At 37.3% G+C, this 21,568-nt stretch overlaps 1 protein-coding gene across 1 annotated transcript in view; it reads left to right on the forward strand.

Annotated features, from left to right (window-relative positions):
- LOC585536 (organic cation transporter protein) overlaps nt 1–12,588 on the forward strand; it is a 31,337-nt gene extending 18,749 nt beyond the window's left edge. Inside the window, exons 3-12 of the mRNA XM_030992394.1 lie at nt 259–430; nt 755–858; nt 4,245–4,399; nt 5,389–5,557; nt 6,760–6,901; nt 7,452–7,582; nt 7,961–8,175; nt 8,742–8,850; nt 9,491–9,700; nt 12,098–12,588. Of these exons, the coding sequence (XP_030848254.1) occupies nt 259–430; nt 755–858; nt 4,245–4,399; nt 5,389–5,557; nt 6,760–6,901; nt 7,452–7,582; nt 7,961–8,175; nt 8,742–8,850; nt 9,491–9,700; nt 12,098–12,137 (1,447 nt within the window). The 3' untranslated portion in view covers nt 12,138–12,588. The remainder of the gene's footprint in view (nt 1–258; nt 431–754; nt 859–4,244; nt 4,400–5,388; nt 5,558–6,759; nt 6,902–7,451; nt 7,583–7,960; nt 8,176–8,741; nt 8,851–9,490; nt 9,701–12,097) is intronic.
- Nucleotides 12,589–21,568: the final 8,980 nt, after the last annotated feature.

Raw genomic sequence — 21,568 nt, forward strand, 5'->3', positions numbered from 1 at the left:
TGGGTTGGAGGTGACATTATGTTTCTTGGGGGGTAGCGGGCAGCCGCGAAGCAAATGGTTCTTATTACCATTAATAAACATCTATCTATCTAAGTAGGCCTATGTTCTCCCAGTTCGGAGGTTGATTGCGATAGTTTTCTTGACATTCATGCATAATCATATAGACCAAACTCTTCACTTTTGACTTTTACAATTTCCATAAACATATCAAATATAAATTGCTATTTTGTTTGTATTCGAATTATTTTTATTGCACAGGTACAACATATCTGACTTCTCGGGGCTCTCTGTTGTTATTAATGATAGCGCCACATCCGGGTACGACTCCTTGATCCGGGACCTAGGTGCTGATGGTACCCCGGATGTAATCCCATGTGATGCTGGTTGGGAGTATGACAGGAGCCAGTACACACGGACTTTCGTCCAAGAGGTAATGCATGGTAGCTACATTTCACACCTGTCCATTCAGTTCGACTGTTAAAACTTCTATATCAATGGGAAGATGATAACAAGACCGTTACCTAACTTTTAGCTCTTTAATAGATGTGATAACATAGCGGGGCGGGATGGATACCCTGATTTGGGCGGCAAATCTTCCCCTAAATGTCCAACTATATAATCTTATATAATGTTAAGATGTAAATTTTGTAATGTTTTAGTAGCCAAAATAACTTTAGGCTCAACTGTTGTGATAAATGCAAACTTTTAAAAAGATGATTGAGGAGACAGTGTTTTAATTTCATCCTCGGTTTAGATGGATTTGGTGTGTGCTGACGCGAAGTACATCCAGTTTCCTCAGTCGTTCTACTATGGAGGTTACTTGGTAGGAAGTGCGGTGTTTGGTATCCTAGGAGACAGGTAAGAATTAGGCCATCATAATAACGGCGGATGCAGGCTGGGGATGGTACTCAGATTAGGTTTGATGGTTGATGTTGATTAGGTTGATGTTTTTCAACAATGAAAACTTGTTTGCTTTTGATTAACTTTAAAGCCCCTCTAAAATGTTGGAACCCCAAATTTGCCCAAATGTCACTTAAATTGTATCATAATGTGTAAAAGGGTGTCATTTAAGACACACTTCTGCAAAGATCCCCCCCCCCCCCCCAATTGTGAAGACATACATAATTTTTGATTTTCTGTTGTACGCAGAAAACCTAAATTTTGTATTCTTTCAAAACAAACACATTTGTTTTGAAAATCCTTGCAAAAATGTATTTTAATTGACATCCTCTTTCACAATTATGATACAATTATTGTAGTGAAATCTGGCCATCGAAAACACTTTTGAAGAGCTTTAATTTGAGCTCATTTCTTCCTTTCTGAATTTGAATCATGTACATGTACCATGTGTTATTCTGTGTTATGAGAAAGGAAAATATCTGCATAGAACTTGACGCATTCATGGTAGACCCGTATAATTTCGTACAAAGAGTCCCTGGTAATGCGGATGTCATTAATACATTAATTTAATGTATTACAGAGAAGGAAGTAAAGCGAAGAAAGAGAGAAAGAGAAAATAAGGAGGATAGAGAGGGAGAGGGAGAGAGAGAGAGAGGGGGTATAGGTATGGGGATGATGATTAAATGATTTAAAGAAGAGTGGATGTGCGCGTGTGTGCGTTGGTGTGTGTGTGTGTGTGTGTGTTTGTGCGTGAGCGACGAAGACGGTGGGAGATTGATAGAAATGGAGAGAGTGCGTGTGCGTGTGTGTGTGTATGTGAACGTTTTTGTGCGTAGGGTGCCGTGGGTGTTGCATGATAATGATAATGATAATTATGATGATAATAATATACATTAATAGAGCGCAGACACTATATGCAAATCAGTTTCTACTGCGCTTACAGCCCCAAGGTGTGCTTAAATAAACATGAAGTTAAATGAAAAGACGTGCTGTTTAGTTTGATAGGAAAGGACAGATTCGTAGTGGTATATGTACGAAAAATGTCGTGAGAGAGAGAAATAGAGAGAGATGGGGGGAGGGTGTAGAGATGGGTGTGCGCGTGAGAATGTGTGTTTTGGACATAACTTTATGTCCGAGGGAGGGATGGCTGTATACGTCAAAGAGATAGTAAGCAACTACGAGGGTAATGGTACAAACTATCATCGCCGAGGTGATCTCGGGGCTACTATAATATCATCCCGAGATCACCGAGGCGATGATAGTTTGTATCCATTGCCCGAGTAAAGGAGGTTAATATTTGTTTTATATCCAACATCGGCAATAAGGTATATTTAAAGTGAATTTTACATAATTAAAAGAATTGATTCTGCAGACAGTTAGCTTCGGCTAGATTTTATAAAGCACAACACGCATACCTGTAATACATTCGATGCGCGCTCATTTGACATTAACATTGACATTGACATTTCGCGCAACGTACTTTGCTACGCTTATTCACTGGGCAAGTGGGGCAGCAGCAAAAAAATTACGGTACAAAAGTCCTATCGCAGGGAGATAGTATTTATATATCATTGATCATGTGACCTCGTTTAGACCAATCAGATTGCAAGATTCTTAGTATGCGGGATATAATGTTAAATGTATTATTATTATTATTCTTAGAGGAAGGGAAAGAAATAGAGGGGGAATCGACAATCCAGTTCTATAAACATAATGGGGATGGTATTGGGAGGAGAAATCTGTGAAAGAAACTGTCGAGGCGTTAAAGTCAAGTATACAGTCACAGAAACACGATTATACGTGAGTGAGCTTAAAGCCAATCTTGAACTCTGGTATGAAAATCGTATTTCGAGAGAAAATTGCGTTGATTTATTATTGATAATCCATATATCCCGCAGTAGATTGTTTTTTTTTTAACCTGTGAGATGAAGAAAAAACAAACGCACAAAAATATCTGAGCATCATCTTCGATAAAAACCACACCTCCTATATTTTGCACACAGTGACCTCGGGCCTGCTTCCATGATTTTCTAATCTTTCTATGCTCATTACTCAGCTACTATTATACCGAAATTATATAGCGTTTGTCATTTATAAATGTGATCTAGAACATTCAGTGTAAGCTTCGTTGGGATTCTGTGATAATTTATTTTCTATATTTACCAGAACCAGAAATTATTTGTGACTATGATCTTTTATTGAAAGATCAGGAACCAACAATTCGTCAAAATTGGGTTCTTTTTTAAACTGATGGAATTTAACTCCGAGACAGGGGGGGGGGGGAGGTGTGTGGTCAAAATCTCCCGGATTATGGAAGCCATACTTGTCTCTAGAGGGGTTGTTAATATTGTTCTTCTCATAGAAGTTAAATTATTACAAAGAAGAAATACTTTATGCCGTACTTCTTGTGGTACGAACCTTTGTTATCTTTTTAAGGTTTAATTTTAATCCAAAGCTGGGTTTAACTTTGGTCTAGTTTAATGAACGTTTCGTTCGATTCTGTGAGAATGTAATATCTATATTTACCAGAACTCACCGTATCTTTAAGTGTTGCAAAGTATTTGAGACTATGATCTATTATTAAAAGATTAAAAACCAACCAAACCGACAACAACAACGTTAGTTTCTTTTTTAAACGGATAGAGATTTAACTCCGAGACAAGGGGGGGGGGGGTGGTCAAAATCTCCAGGAATATGGAAGCCCTACTTGTCTCTAGAGGGGTTGTTAATTGTTCTTCTTAGAAAAGTTTAATGCTTACAAAGAGGGGTTGTTAATTGTTCTTCTTAGAAAAGTTTAATGCTTACAAAGAAAAAATACTTTATGCGGTATTTTTTGTGGTACGAACCTTTAGTATCTTCTTCAGGTTTAATTTTAATCCAAAGCTGGGTTTAACTTTGGTCTAGTTTTATAAATGTATGTAGATGATTAAGTTTCCCCTTCGTTTAAACCAGGGAGATCTTATTGACTTTGTCGGGTTGTCGAGTCGGGTTAACTGATTTTAATAGTCTATGACCTAATGATCGTTTACTAAAAGCGTAGTAATATTTGTTATAAGTTGGCCTGTGTGAAAACTTAAAAGTGGGTTAAACAAATGAGTGAATGTTTGAGATAAATAAGAGAATTGGGAACAATTAAATGTAGAGATGAAATATGAAGATCCTCCCATTTATAAGAAGTGCGGTGTGCACTATTATTTAAGGATTCGACTTCAAAACGAAATAATCCTTAACATGCATGATGAATCCAAAAAGAGTGAATTTTTTTCTCTTCTGCATGAAGAAAGTACCAATTCTGAAAAAAGTGACCTGAGAATCATATTGTGAATGCTTTTTTCTTCTTCCAGGTTTGGACGGCATCGAATGCTCATCTTCACCATAGTCTTACGTATCATTTCTGGGTATGCCCTAGTGTTGATTCATAATTACTGGCTATTTGCCGTGGTGAGATTCTTTCAAGGCGTCTTCCTAGTGGGATCCTACATCCTTACATTTGTGCTAGGTAAGCTCTGGACAACACATGGTGAAGGGGGAACCGAAAGAGAGAGAGAGAGACAGGGAGAGAGGGGGAGGGAGGCAGGGAGGCAGGGAGGCAGGGAGGCAGGGAGGGAGGGAAGGAGGGAGGCAGGGAAGGAGGGAGGGAGAGAGAGAGAGAGAAAGAGGGAGAGAGAGAGGGAGAGGAAAGAGAGAGGAAGGAGAGAGAGAGAGAGAGCCTTAAGGGACAAAACGTAAAAAAGGGAGATGAAAAAATGATCCATTCTACACCCTCCCCCTAATCAGTGGCTCTGAAAATGTGCATGTAATCCAAAAGACGGTTGCCCCAATTATGCCAGTACCCCCAATTATGCCAGTGCCACCTCCAAATACTGATCTAATGCCTCGCCATTGTAGGTCGTACATTGGGACTTTCATGGCATGGTATAACAATTCCAAATTGTTCAATTACGGTGCTGGTAATAAACACATGTCGAATGATGATATGAACTGATTTTCTTTTTCTTTAAAAAAAAGAGAAGACAATTAAGGATGAATAAGATGCCCTATATACGGGCACGACGAGACACATTTATCGGTTAGATCAATCTACCAACTGTTTAAAATGTGGAGATATTGTGTCTCTATCATGATCCAAAATCCAAGGAAAGAGGGAGGGGGAGGTTAATTAGCCTCTAGTCCGTTTTGATTCATAATTACTAGGCATTTGTCCTGCTTAGATTATTTCAAGTAATCTATGATCTTGGTATTAATGTCTACATTCATAATGTGCTTTGAAATGGAGGACTCTTCATATACTTCACATTAGATTTCATTATTGACCTTCATTATTATACATGTTGCGTTTTTATAAATAAGTTTGTGTATTTGATACAGGATGTACTAGTTGCTACATGCTAGAACACTATTTTGACAACGGTTTTTCGTTTCGTAATTAGGTCTTCTTATCATTTAAATACCTCTCCTTATCATTTAAATACCTCTTCTTTTCAATAGGTACCGAGTTTGTGGGCATCTCTAAGCGAAATGTTTCCGGCATCTTTATCAATATTCCGTTCGCAGTGGGATATATGCTACTAGCTGGAATAGCCTACTGGATTCGAGACTGGAGGATGCTTCAAGTTGCTCTGGTCACACCTTTATTCATCCTTTTAATTTTCTTGATGTAAGTTCTGGAAAATTTTCAGTCAATCTAATGTCCTTAAGCGATGCCTTTTATCCACATTGCTTATCTCCACAGGGTGTTGTATGGGTATCCGGTAGGATGCAGAAGTTATTGGAGTTTGCTCAGCATTGCGAGCGTCTGTAAAATAGCGCTGGCTGGAATGCTCCTGAAGGAGTGGAGAATGTGCAAACATTGCGCGCAGACATGCATGATTCTGAATACCGGGGTAATAATATGTCTATAAAACGCTTAAAGACATCGTAGAATAATAAAGCACTCATGAACACAGAATATTATTATCATTATTATTATTGTTATGATTAATATTGTCATTATTATCATTATTATTAATATCACCATCATCATCTTCATCAACATCATCATCATCATCATCCTTATCATCATCATCATCATCATCATCATCATCATCATCAACTATAGTTACAGTCAATAGTGTAACTGCTTATTGTATAGGGTCAGGTCATATTGTCTCAATCTATCTTCAATAGTTAAGTGACAATTCCAGTCTAGTTATTATTATCATTATCAATTTCAATCACCAGGACGGTGTATTCAATGTTTTGTTTGATATTATCTGAAGTACACTATTTTTCATGTTTAATTTGTTTAAAACCGATTAATGATAATTCAAGTATCATATATATACTTTGCCGTCCCTTACCATATTTTCTTATTCACTTGTTAGCGTACCTCGCCCACTATCGATGGGCTACATTCTAAATTCGAAAGAAGTTGAAGATTACACTTTCAGTTTCAATTCGCTACGCAGATTCGTCTGGATGAAATTGTTACTCACATCAATTTGAGGGGCATTAGTTCCAAGATGTTATGTTAGATTTATGCGATACATAGTATGTCTATGATGGCACCTAAGACAAACACCCCCCCCCCCCCCAAGACAAACACCCCCACCCCGAAAACAAATGTAGGCCTATATACAAACATATAAATAAATATATTTTATACACAGATATTTAGATTTACACATTAGTACAATAGCTTCATAATGATATCGTATCATTACTGACAGAACATTAACTACACAATAACCTTCCGAGATTATTATTATAGTCGCTCAAGTCGTTCTGTTTCAATTTATCCCAACACCCACAACGTAACAATCTTGCCCTACCAACCACGTCCTACCACCACGCCCTAATAACCAATCCCTCCCTCCTCAGTATCCTCCCAGAGTCACCCCGGTGGTTGATAAGCCAAGGTGAAACAGAGAAGGCGAAGAAGATCATCAAACATGCTGCAAAGGTTAATAAGGTCCAGCTTCCCGAAGATTTCCTTGACGAGCATGATGACGTCAACAAAAACGTGAGCTTTATCAGTAACTTTAAAATTCGGAATACTCCCCAGGGAGCGGAGGGTGTGCATTAGCATGTGTGGGTTAGCAATTAGACGCAATGACCAGGGTATTAATGATTACAATGTACAGCACTAGAAATCTATTTATAAGCGCTATACAAATGTGACTTTTATATTTCTGCCGGCCCTGTAGTTTTTCTGTGGCGGAACGCTTTTTTTGGGGTATTATTACTTTTTGATAGTTGTTTGAATGAAATGTAAACTCATATATTATAAAAGTGCAGATAAAGAGGGAAACAATTTCCCAGAGAACAGAGCCATACAGAGAGAGATAGATAGAAAGACAGAGAGAGAGAGAGAGAGAAAGAAAGACAAAAAGACACAGAGAGAGAGAGAGAGAGAGAAAGGCGGATATTTATTTAATCCCCTTTCGGCTAACTTGTACTGGTGATACAGTCATGTCTGACACGTTGGCTCATAAATATGAGAAGAAAAAAACTAATTCAGATCATTTTTCAATCTTTACCATTTTCTTCATTTCATTTTTGAAAAATATTAGTTGCAGGATGATACACACAAGGATGATACACAGAAGGATGATACACAGGAGAAAGAACGGCGGCCAAACGTCACTGATATATTCCGTTATAGGAATATGCGCAGGCGCATACTCATCCTCATGTATATATGGTAATATATTCATATTGTGTAAAGGAAATCTAGCTTTGACTCCAAAATATACACAGATCTTTTAAAAAATTAAGTGTTCCTTAAAGAAAAGTCACTCCAGAAGTGAAAGAGATACTTCATGAATAACTTTTTTTTAGAAGAAATAATCATTTTAGTAATGACTTTGTTCAGATACAAGTAAGTACTAATAAAGTTCTAGAAACAAATCTTCTACAACCGCGCCCTGATAGGACCTCGATCAAATCATGAAGCTGGGACAACTATAGACGAAATCGTCAAATAATACCAGTGATGACTTATGAAATGGAGAAAAAAAAGACAATTTACAGAAAAGTGTTCGAAATGATAACCGTATTAATTTTGTCTCTCTCTAACCAGGTCGGTTTGTGCAGTGGTCTACCATGGGTTTAACCTCAGTACTTCGAGCCTAGGTATCAATGTATACCTATCGTTCTTTGTGTCTGCTGCCATCGAGATCCCCGCCTATACCTTAGATATCTTCATCGTTCAGCACCCTTGGTTGGGGAGGAGGAGAAGCATGGTCTTGACGCTGTTACTTGGCGGAGTAGCATGTCTACTCACCATCTTCATAGGTAAGCTTGCTATCATATCAGCGAAATCATATAAAACGCGTTGGCAAAGGCTTTCGAGAAATCAATATTAGGCCATCTTACTAGCCTTGTCCATTACCTTTAAAAAATATGGAAATATATATTGCGATGAAGTAGTAAACATAGTAACCTGAACATGATTTCTGTAGTGGGATATTGATCTTGAGGTGGTATCTTGAGAGTCTTGTAGATCGGGTCAGATTATCTTCTTGTTATTCTGTTGTGTAGGTCGACACTTGACTAAACCGACAATCCTTGGGCGTTTTTGCCACTTTTCAAAGGATTCACTAGACGGACGGCCCACGAGAACTAAAGTCCACCAAACCGATAATTTTCTATCTTCCATAATTAATTCTTTGTTTTGTCGGTCTCATAATGCTGTCTGACACCATGAACGTATGTCTACCTCGTTGTTAGTAAGAAAAATGCATCATGAATTGTCTTCTTAAAATTCTTAATTGATAAAACAGGAAATTTGAAAAAGCGAAAAAGAAAAGAAAGGTGGCTTTTTGTCTTATTCTTAATTCTCTGTTTTTCTTCCTTTGTAGCTCCTGGTCCATTTAGAGCTGGAGTCGCCTTCATTGGGAAATTTGGAATCTCAGCTGCATTTGGTCTCATATACCTCTACACAATAGAACTATTCCCGACGTCATTGAGGTAGATATTGCACCACTATTTATCAATGGTGGGTCCAGGGGTCATGGGGTATGGGGCGGGGGTTACCGGGGTGCATGGGCAACATAATTGTTTCCAATGAATCACTTAGTTATGAGCTACTACATCTAGAATATTCTCTCATGGTTACATTTTTTCAAAATTAAACTCCGTGTTAGAATTTATGGGATCCTTTCTGCATACAAACCCAAAGCCACAAGTAAGACGATCGCATAACGTTTCCTAAAAAGGAAAATACATTGAACGCAATTTCGGTAGTCTTGTGCATCACACTTAAAAATGTGAACTTTAAAGCCCCACTGTCCTACGTAATTAGCTACTTGCTCCCTCTATATAGAAAACTTCCCAAATCGGTGCCTGTTGGTCCCCAATGATCCTCTTTTTCTTACGTTAGTTGAGAGCTGAGTTAATGAGATAGCCACCTGTCAGTGACCTCGCTGTGTGGTCTAATCCCTTCTGGCCCAGTAGTAATGACGGTCTTTAAAGTAACCTATTTCACAATCCGAACATGGTTTCGTTAAGCAATATCCAGTTAATTAAATTTGTTGAAGTCTTTGCAATCGTCAGAGGTTTAATCTTGAAGATTAACGATGTGGTTTTTGTTGTCGTTTTTTCCCCCAAGGACCGCCGGGTTGGGGATCTGCTCTATGACAGGACGCATCGCTAACATCCTAGCCCCCTTGATACTCCTAACCACAGAATACTGGATCCACACTCCACTTGTTATATTTGGCAGCTGTACAATCCTAGCCGGTATCTTGTGTCTCTTCTTACCAGAGACCAGGGGCAAGAAACTACCAGAGACCATTGAAGATGGCGAGAACTTTGGAAAGTAAGCATGGGTGTCGATCCCGGGGGGGGGGGGGGGGGGGGTGGGGGGTATATCCCCCCCCCCCCAATATTTCAGGTGGGGGATGGCCTGTACAATCATTCCCCCCCCCCCAATAATTCACCATCAAAAAAAAATGAAGAGAAAAATGAATGATGAGAGCCCGATGAGAGTAGTTAATGGTTTTTACTCGCAAGATGACCATCAATATACACATTTTGCTATCTCATTTTCATAATATATACATATATACGAAGTAAATAAGACAACCGTATATGAGGCAAGAATAAATTGAATTCTCGCTCATACGGCTTCATCAGGAATTGATGAATTTATTCAATTTGTTCAATCAACAGCATCATAGAAATGCAGTGCGCCAAATGCAAAGACGCAGCGTCAAAAAGCAACGAGCTAAATGTTAAGCGCGAGGCCCCAAAGTAGCAATCTGCAATGCACATCAGGCAATCCTGGAAAGTGTAAACATAGATGAACTCTGCGACGATTTCGTTATGAGATCGGAGACAAGGAGAAAGATTTTCGGACATTAGTATGACTTATAAAATAGTTCACTTGTTGTTATGTTGTTTCCGTTCACCCTTTTTAAAATCATGTCATTGTATCTTTATTTTTTTTTTTTCACTCATTTTATTTCCTGATATTTCCTAAACCATTTTTCATTTTTGGAGAAAGATTGTCATAACTTATTTGTGACACAACTTATTTTCAGTGGGGAAACTGAATTCAGACAAGGATTAATATAGAGAACAGTAGAACGAATCGTCTTCTTTCTCTAATAAGTTAGTGAAGAGGGGAAAGCTGTTAGGGGGAACTGAATTCAGTTCAGACCTGGATTAAGAGTAATAATCTAATGAAACGTTGGAGCTTCCGCGCTACGCGCGGGGGAAGGGAATTTGATTCAAACATTAAGGATTAAGAGTCAAGAATGGTACATCGAATCGTCTTCTTTCTTTAATAATCTAATGAAACGTCAGAGCTTCCACGCTACGCGCGGAGGAAGGGTAACTTGATTCAAACAAGGATTAATATAGAGAACAGTACAACGAATCGTCTTCTTTCTCTAATAATTTAGTGAAAAGAGCAACGCTGTTAGGGGGAACTGAATTCAGACCTGGATTAAGAGTAATAATCAAATGAAACGTCAAAGTACACGATACAACATATCGTCTTCTTTTACTAATAATTTAATGAAACGTGAAAGCTTCCGCGCTACGCGCGGAATGGGCGAAAATGTATACAGACAAAAGAGTAAATAATTAATTGAAACGTTAAAGAGGGGGGGGGGGGTAACTGAATTCATGAAGGACACGGTACACAAATCGTCTTCATTCTCTAATAATGTAATAAAATGTGAAAGCTTCCGTGCTTCGCGCAGGAATGGGCGAAAATGAATTAAGACAAGGATTAAGAGTCGAGAATGATACATAGAATCGTCTTCTTTGTTTAATAATCTAATGAAACGTCAGAGCTTCCGCGCTACGCGCGGAGGAAGGGGTGCAACTTGCCACATGCTTCTACCTCTTGGTTGCTTTTATCCATTGCCGAAAATATTTTGGCACCTATCATCCCCCCCAACCACGGATACAAATCGACACCCTTGAAAGTAAGCGTAACAGTAGAGCTTATACCCATTGATTATCGGATCTGAGTGGGTCCTAAACATTAAGCCTACGGACAACGGGTTAAAATGATGGCTCAGTGGTACGGTATAGAGGGTTGTATATATAAGAGTGGTGGAGTAAAAGTGATTGGGTAGGCCAATGGTAGACCAACACTCTACCTAGCCCTAAACCCTAAAGCAAACCACATCTAAAACCCAAATTGTAGCCGTAGCATAATAATTTTTATTTAACAATCTTTGACCAAAATATAGATGATTCACTATACTAGACCAACGCTCCATCTCAGATCGACAGCTTAGGAGATTGACATTGCTTTATTTTGCCATTATGTCGGCTCATAAAATACAGGGGCGGATCTAGGGGGTTAGGGGGTCCAACAAAAAAAGAAAACATTTTTTTTTTAATGTCGGGGGCAAAAATGATTTTTGTTGTTGTAGTGCTTGGTACCCCCCCCCCCCACCCTGAAATATTGGTCGGCACCTTTTTAAAATGTCGGCCCCCCCCCCCCTCTTCGAAAATCCTGGATCCGCCACTGGGTCACCCCCCCCCCCCCCCCTCCTTAGCAAAAAGCTAGAACCGCCCCTGAAATATCGATCTCGTAGACCTTTCCAAAATGTCGATCTCATGGGTCGTCCCGGTCTCCTAGCTTGTCGGTCTATTGGGAGGAACCAATTTTCAATTCATCACAGTGTGTGGGCTTTTTTATTAAATCAATATTTTTTGTTTTGACTTCCCCCCCCCCCCCCCCCCATTTTTTCAGGTTACTAGCAAAAACTGTCCTACCCGATGAACGGATTTGACGATAATTCGGATACAGATGTCGGCGAATGGCTCGAAGGGTGACAAACTTGGAGTTTAATTCGCATGGTCGCTTTGCAGTCTGACGGCCTTTTAGTTTACCCGACAAAATTAATATACAGTTAGCCGACTGAGCTCTTATATATTTTATGTGATAATTGAAACCCCCTATCGTTCAATGACATTTCATTTATGTGAACTGAGGTGGTATGCGTCGCTAAAAAAAGGGGGTGGGGGTATAGTGTTGAGCAGGAAGTGTGAAGAATTGTACGAAGAGGTGTAATAAGGGTGTGGTACCCCTGCCCCCACTCAGGCCATTAAAATGTTCTCTCAGGAAAAATCTGGCGGTTGCTTTAGAGCTTTGCCGTAAATCTCAAAACAAATTCGCGCTTTTAAGCTTGTCGGAGATGTTTTGTGACGTCAGTCGGCATTACCCCCCCCCCCCCCCCCCCCCCCCCCACTGTCTTCCAATGATTTACCATGCATTTATTTCAAAATCTGGGGACCAATTTTTTTATAAATTGTTCGAATTGCTCGTCGGAATATATTTTGATCCGCACCACCCCCCCCCCCCCAGTCAAAGTGGTGTAGCGTCGCCCATGTGTAAACAAACGTTATCATTGTTTGTTATCAACATACGGTCAACCTGACCATTGAGGCTGGTCATGGAGTATTTACAGTGAACACGCACTTTCTCAGTGTCTAGAAACCGAGAAAGTGCATGACCACTGTAAATACTTAGGTAATTTTCTATAGAGGTTCAACACATTTATTTTCGAGGGAGACAAAACGCATGCCCACTAGAGGTGGCCACTTATAGACAGGTTTGACTGTATGCTTTCAAAAGTATGGCATCTTAATTCTTATTATTAATATAATATGCAGCATACTACGAATATTAACTAAAGATTACAGGACTGGCATAAGGTAGACAAATAGTAGTATATGATATTCATTTTGTACATGTATTCAAATATGTTATTCAGAGATTGATTTTCAATAAAATGGCTTGTCGGAGGGTCCAAAATAATGGAGAAACAAACACAAGGTAGACAGACAAATGATTTTTAATAGGATAAGGGCATGAGATGGCTCAGGCAGAGATGCCAACCTCTGGACACAAAAAATCAGATTTTGGAGAGAAAAATCAGATTATCACGAAAACTCGACACTACCAATGGCCGGTTGATCCCGGGCCAGTAACATTTCAGAAAAATGTGATACTGGTACGTACGGTCAAGTAAAATGCTTGCTCTTTCATTAAAATTTTAAAAGAAAATTGTAAAGTAAAGTTTCTGTTGGGGTTGCAGGGGACTTGTACATGTTTCTATGAGATTCCGTGGTTTTTATGGGTATAAAAAAAAAGTTTGTTGAAAAATCGAATTTTAAGAGGTGATATCGTATTATCGTATTCCACTCTTATTATCGTATTCCACTCTTATTATCGTACTCCACTCTTATTATCGTACTAAATACGATTAAATCGTATTGGTTGGCATCTCTGCTCAGGAGTTGTCCCTGGAAGTTCTCTTGACTTTCAGCGTGCACTACATTTGCTGGATGCTGGAATGTTGTTCTTTTAAACATTTAAAATAAATGCATTTATTATGAACGTAATTTGTATGTTTTGGAGAGAGCAGAGACACTCATGTTGTCTTGCGTGGAGTCAATAAGTCCTGTCCTATATTCTTTTTTATCTTTTTAAATGTTTCTTATATTTCGTTGCTGATTTTTAAAATCATATCAAAACGAGTGTTTTTTTCTTTCCAGGAGGTGCTATCATAATGTTGAACAGTAAGATTGTTGTATTAAGATTATGGGATTATTGGTGCTTTTAACATGGCTGTGAATATATTTTTGTATTCGTATATTCTTGAGCAGCTTATCACAATTTGATATTGAAATGTGTGTGAGAAGGTGCTCTATGTTGATAACTGTGCTGTTATGGCAATGTTCAGTTATCACATTTGAAATTTTCACTGCCATATGATCATGTTACTGAAAATGTCACAAGTTAGTTTATGTATATTCGCATTGTAGTAAGCATATTATGGATTCTTTTATTTTACCTTCAAAGGTAAACTTCTGTGTAATGTAACAGAAGACTATATCCATCCTAGACTTAGATGGCGGTTCAGAAAATGCATTTCGGAGGGAGGGAGTCTGATACCAAGTGGAATTACGGGAAGTATGGGAAGTAATATTGGTACGAGGTCTATTTTCAGTAAAGGGAACTGTGGGAAAATACAGAAAGCACTTTATAGCAATAAAATATGTGGTCAGATGGAACAATTGTCAAATGATAGAAGTTGTTTGTTTTTGTGTCTGTATTTTGGTTTGTGTATGTTTGTTTATTTATTTTCTTTCTGTTTGTTACCATTTTTTTTATTTTATAAAATCGTAGAAATATTATGAGAGCAAGGTAGTTGGAAATTAACCGAGAGAGAGGGAGAGAGAGAAAGGGGTGTGGGCGAGATAGAAGGGGAGTGTGTGCGTGAGAAAGGGAATGAGAGAGAGAGAGAGCCTAAGAGTGAGAGAGAGGGAGAGAGAGAGAGAAGGGAGGACATGGGTAGGGGAAAGAATCACTGGGATGTATTAAGGGGAGAGCTAACAGATGAGACATAGCGCTTGGATCATGGCAAACGGTAGCCCCATACGGCAATGGAAAACCACCCCCCCCCCCCTCTCGCGAATATCACATTTGGAGAAGGAAACAAATCAAATTCAAATTAAATAATTTTAATCCAAACATACTTAACTTTGGTTTAAACAAAGGATAAACAAATTAATTATAGTGTAACAAAGATAGTTGAGAACAACGTTCACATCTTATAAAGACCAATTTCTCTCATTTTTCTGCTTTCAATTGAATTTAGTGATAATTCTTGTGTAATGAGTTTATATCAGAGTGACACAAACTATGTCTATCAACATATCTTAATAGGTAGAGCACCCCAAAAATGAGAATACATCACAAATATTTAATTATGATTTTGTATAAAAGATCTCATTGAATGCTTAATTTGCTACTAACATTTTGACAATTTTGACAATCCAAAATATTTGTATTTTTTGACAGACGGTTATGGTGCTCCAAAGTAAAGTCAGTATCAATGACTAGACTTGTTGTATTTGAACACACAGGGCCGAATTCACAAAGGAGGTTTGTCGACCAATGGGCCAATGAGTTGTCAAAAATGCCAATTTGTTTAACATTTGTTACACATCTGCCGGTGCAGAAAATAAATGTCCAAAATGTGACTAAAAGCAGCGAATTATATATTTGCAATTTGCATTTAACCATAACAAAAAGAAAACTATGATAATAGAACAAAAATGAAATGAAAGGAAATGTTTACAATGCCATGAATTTCAGTACATCTATTTGAGAAGAATGCAGTTGAAAGGCAAAATGTGCTAAAGATAGAATGAAAGGGACTTATAAAGTGCAGTAAACCCTTTTGGCAAGCGATTCAGAAAAATGAAATCAAATTTATGGCAATTCGGTACATGTATATACATGTATTTCATTATCTACTGCATGCAAAGATTATATCACTATGAACATGACGGACAAAGAAAGAGGACAAAATATACCTGTACTCAGGTAGATAAAGGAACATCCCTTCACTGCTATTATGTAAAAATGTGTAGAACAGGTGTCACAAAAGAGAGAGAAGGCTCACGGGGCTCTTTTCTTTTAGGAAGAGCCCCCGTGGACAAAAAATTAATTTGAGCCCTGCTGACAAATGATGTCACAAGGGAAATGAGATCTGGAGGTTTTTGGGGTGGAGCTTAGCAAGTTTGAAAAACAAATATTTCAAAAAATATTTAAAAATCTATGAAACAAATTCAGAAGTTTACATATCAAAATATGAGATGTATGCAGGACTGCACACCAACAGGAATACATTTGCATTTTGATGTCATGGACCATTTAATCATTTTCCCGATAAAAAGTCACAGCTCGTAAGGGGAAAAATTGCCGGCCAACCGACATAATACATCTCACCGACTTCAAACTTGATATAGTACACGAGGATCGAGTAAGAATACCGACACAGCGGACCCGACACAGCAATATACTTATCTATGCGTATCTTTCTCGCCCCCTCGACGTGGTGACTCCGCCCAACATCCCCCTCTCTCTTTTACTCCCACCCATCTTCTTTCAGGCTCTGACCCCCTTTCTCTCTCTTCTCTTTCATCCCTCGTTTCTTTTGTTTCCTTTTCATCTTCATGTTTTCTTTTCTCTTTTCCTTTCTTTCCTCTCCTTCCTCTTTTTCTTTTTTCTCTTCTCTTTCCTTTCTTTTCCTTTTCTTTTCTTTCCCTCTCATTTCCTCTCCCCCTTTCCTCACTTTTCCCGACAGCAGCGCAATTTTACCGCCAATATCCTGACAGGTGGGGGTGGGGGAGGGGAGGGGGGTTGTCGCACCCCCCCCCCACAAACCCCTTTAGCGACGACCCTGGTTGTTATCCCAATATTCTTTTAAAAGAAATGCAATTCCTCATACTCTCGCACCTCTCTTCTATCGCTGTTTAATTCTCTTTTTTTTTCTTTTCTCCTTTTAATCACAAAATTCTCTCTCCCCCCCCCTTTTTTTCTATCTCTATGTTTTCTGCATACAACAGAAAATCCAAATTACCAGTTTATTTTTTAATCAATATTTATATTTAAACGCATTTTTTTTTTTTTTTTTTTGGGGGGGGGGGGGGGATCTTTGCAGAAGTGTTTCTTTCAATGACGTCCTCTTTCACATTTTGATGAAATTTAAGTGAAAATTTGCCATCAATTTTTATGGCGAATTTGGGGTCCCAACACTTTGGCTTTAACATATAAGAACATCTCCCTTGTACCCCACTTATCTATTTAATGTGTTTAAAAGCTTCATTTTGTACTCTGGTGACCCAATTGCAGATGAAGATACACCATACACCATATTATCATCGGTGATTGTGACTCGAGATTTCTTTTTATTTGTCTCAATTGTCTAAACCATTCTTTAAAGCTTATCTGCCATAGTGTACAGGAGGGATTAGACCGCCCTACAAGGTCACTGGACAGGTGGTTATCTCATCAACTCAGCTCTCAGTTAACATAAGAAAAAGAGGATCATGGGGGACCAATGGTCACCGATTAGGCATTGTTTGTTATATAGAGGGCGCAAGTAGCTTCAAGTAGTGCAGTGGGCCTTTAATTTATTCAAATTTGTTCTACTTGGGTAAACCCAGGCAAATTTTCACTTATGAAAACACACTCCATCCAAAATTGATTCCAACAATAACAGAGACAGGGTCCAGAGTAGACTTCTATTTTATTTCCCATATTTATTTAATAAATAGAAAAGAATAATGAGTTCAACATTTCTTTTCAGAATATTACACAAGTACAGAATGAGAAACGATTATACTGTGGAAATAATCACTGATAAGTACATGCACCATCGTGTGTACTTCTGTAGCCGGTGGGTTAGCACATGCTATGATGATAACGTTTCTATAACATGGAATGTCAACAAGTTATGTACGACCCATACACAATACCCTTTTTAGGTGACAACTTGGGGCATTCGTGTTTTACTCCCTTATTCCAGAAGTTCAAAATATAATTCCGAAAGAAACTTCACATATCAGTGAGTCAATAATTCCGAAAATAAAAAAGAGGGTTAATAATTCCAAAGGTTCCTATTGGTATAGATTTCTAGTTTTGGCATAACGAACCCTATTTCATTTTCAGAACTACGAACATTCGACATTAAGAACCTTCAGGAAAACAACAAGTAGCTGCCGAACTTCCAACACAGAATCTGTTAATTGCAGTGCAGATATGAATAGATTTAAAGTTCATAGAACACATTTCTTTTACACAATAAGTGGAAAGAAATTGTGAAGAATATTTACAAATTATTTCCAGCGATTAATTTCTGTCTGCTTGATATATATATAATCATTTTTTGTATTCTCATTTTCTACTGCTAATTTAATGTATATATCAGATATATTTTGTACAGCTTTTATGTTGTATGCTCTTGACAAACATAATGTATTTTAAACCTGAATATACACGGAGTATGCAGTTAAGATAAACAGTCGGCCTCTCATTAAGCCTCATTCATGACATTTGAAATATTAATCAGAAAATAACCATGGTATGGTAAAATCTTCGATCAAATAACCTTTTCCAAACTTTCCCACACTAGTGTCAGGGAAATAACTATTGACTCGATACACTAATTTTTTAGGTCTGTTTTCAATAAAATACATTCATGAATTCATTGTGAAGCATACCAATGCTGTAAACAAAATTATAGCAGGGATTAATTCCTGTTTGCATAAACTTCAACATCCATTTGCATTGTATATATAGCACAAACTTTGCCCCAGATTGTGACGACATAGCGTATAAAAAATAAATTCTATTTGCATCCATCTTGAAATGTAAGTAATTATTGTCCTGAATTACTATCGTATAGCCGGAATCAAAAAGAAAGAAGAAATGTTTTGTACTTAATGTTGAAGTCTTTGAGATCACATAAACTTAGTAAAGAAAACTCGCGGTAACGTCATACAAGAAGAAGAAGAAAAAAAAAACATTAACATTTGATCAATGGTTTGCTTCCATTATCTTGCCCATAAACACTGATGCATAGTGATAATTTTGTTAGTGGAATACACTTTTCTTTTTACATTGGGCATAAGTAGAGAAAACATAACTATGGATGCAAGAAACCAGTAGCGAAGCCTTTAGTCTCCCTTTAAGTACAGGCATGACTCTAGGGTATTATTGTGAAAGAAACGTTGTGGAATCGATCAGAAAAGGCATCTAGCATCTGCAAGGTTCTGGAATCTTCAAAATGATAAGAAATTTGGCCCATTCTTCGTAAAGTTACAAGCACTATACACAGAAAGATGTATATGGGACTACCCTATATCTCTCACAGACCATGAGAGAAACAAATTTACCAAATATATGAATTAGTAGGCGGTTTCCCGGCAAGTATTTTATCATTATGTATTAGTCAAAACATATTCTTTCACATGATTGGTAATGAGAGCTTCCCGATTTCATTTTTTGAAATTGGGGCGTTTCCAATACTGGTCTTTACCTTTAAAGAAGAATACATTGTAGTACATGTACAATACAATATAGGATAATTCAATTTACAAACAATCAAGAATAGTTAGGTTATGAAGGAGACAAAAATGTGATTTTCATTGACATTTCAACAAATCATTGTAAACAAGAAAAATAGACAAACAATTGTATTAATTGCAATAAAATGATAAATACAAATAATTTAAAAATCATGTTTACTGTTAATGTACCTGTGCTTTTAAAGATGCAAAGTTTCTGTCGACTATCAGAGCACACACATGTTTTACTATAGGCACCAATTGCTATAAATCAAACCTAAATGGAAGCACATGATATATATATTAAAAGAATAAAACACATGCACAAACTTTTATCAAAATAATCATTAAAAAAATGTTTGTGTAAACATAAAAGACGATGAAAGATGCTTCTTTTCTAAAATATCATGAAGCCTTTTCTCCATGGTTGATTGCAATAGTTCTCAAATCATTCAAAAACAAAATCAGAGATATACAGTAGGCTTGCGGGTGCACCATGTGAGAGAGAGAGAGAGAGAGGGTTGAGGAGTCCTGCAAAGGACTCTGACTCGTAATCCTCTGCAGGACTTCCGACCTTCTCTCTCTCTCATACATGGTGCACCCGCAAGCCTACTGTATATCTACATCACCATGCAAGCCGACACTTACAAGCAGCAACAAAATAAAAGATGTTGTGCATACTGCCAATTTCTTTTGAAATGTCTAGCAAGTTGCAAACACTTCCATTACACCCGTTAGCACATTCAGACATCTATTCTCCCAAATCCAGTCTAAAGGTGAAGTCCACCCTAATATTAGGTTTGTTTGAATAAAAGGAGATTGAGCAACTAATTTCGATCACAAATGGGACACTTATGAATTTTGGAAATTGTTATCGATGAAACATAAATTGGCAATACTGTGATGAATTATGCAAGTTCCTCTCCAATATGCTCTGTACAGAAAATTTCATTCATTCATGGATATATTTTTTCGTACAGGGGTTGTATCAAAGAGTTGCCAATTTGAGTTTGAGTGATTTCACCTTCAAAAACTAATAATTTCCTTATTTTGTATTAGTTTCTGCTCAACTTTCACTGACATGTTTCTCTCATGTGTTCTGCTTTTAATAATAAAAATATTTGAATTGAATTGAATTCTTTTTAAATATACTTAATATCAGGGTGGACTTCCCCTTTGATATTTTTCAAACTAGTCAGCTTTACTGAATACAGTCACATATATTATATTTTCAATAAGTGCTCAGTCAGTCATCATTTATTTCAGAGTACCTTTCACACCCAATTCAGCAATTGCTTTTTTTTTCAATTGTGAAAGTCAGACTTGCATTTTTTCAAGTCAGGTGTTGTAGTTATATTCAAAATGAATCATTTCTTTTTTCATACTATACAATCATGTATTCCAAATTCCTGAACATGCAGATGTCCATATTGAAATACATTACTCATGAGGAAATCTACAAATCTGTTGAAGATTGTACCCAAGAACATCTTTCAGTCATACAACAACAATATGGAGAAAAGAAACTACCAATCGATCATTTTCAAAATGACAAATGATTTGTTTGAAGATAGATATTCAATAGGCCATTTTCGTAATGTTACCAAATCTAATGCATAAATCTTTGTGAAGTGCCTCAATACAAGTTATTTCTTTCACCTTATAAGAATAATAGTATTTCAATAGTCAGAATGCACACTGCATATATTAAGTGTTGCCAGGTAGTTCAAGTCATAATGTTTGTCCAACCTGGCAAAAACTAATGTATGCAGTTTGGATTCTGTCTATTGCAATACTATTATTCTTTTCAGGTGAATAAAATAATATGTATTGAGGCACTTCACAAAGACTTATGCATTAAATTTGGTTACATTACGAAAATGGCCTATTACTCCAATGTTACTACAACGTATACAAGCTACACTGTATGCATATGACTAGGTACAATGTATTCAATGTATGTCATTCTTAACACCAATATCAGATTACTGCTCAACAGACAACTTTATTACACTTTTGAAAATGCAGCAATTTGGCATATATTAAGTAACATTTTTGGATTCTTTTGCTCATACTTGTCCTGAGTAGATTTTTGAACTTTGAACATTTGAGGAATAACAAATGCAAAAAAAAAAAAAAACAATTGCAGTCAGGTTCAAAGATCATAGACAAAGTCATAGACACTCGTTAGTCAGAAGAAAAGTAATAATCTACATGAAAAATAGAGCAAACTTCATATGAAAATGTATTTGAAGACATACAAGGAATTCACCAAATTGTCTATTGTGCTAAAAAAAAA

This window comes from Strongylocentrotus purpuratus, unplaced genomic scaffold (genome assembly GCF_000002235.5).
Source record: "Strongylocentrotus purpuratus isolate Spur 01 unplaced genomic scaffold, Spur_5.0 spur5_scaffold_2, whole genome shotgun sequence".
Lineage (NCBI taxonomy): Eukaryota > Metazoa > Echinodermata > Echinoidea > Camarodonta > Strongylocentrotidae > Strongylocentrotus > Strongylocentrotus purpuratus.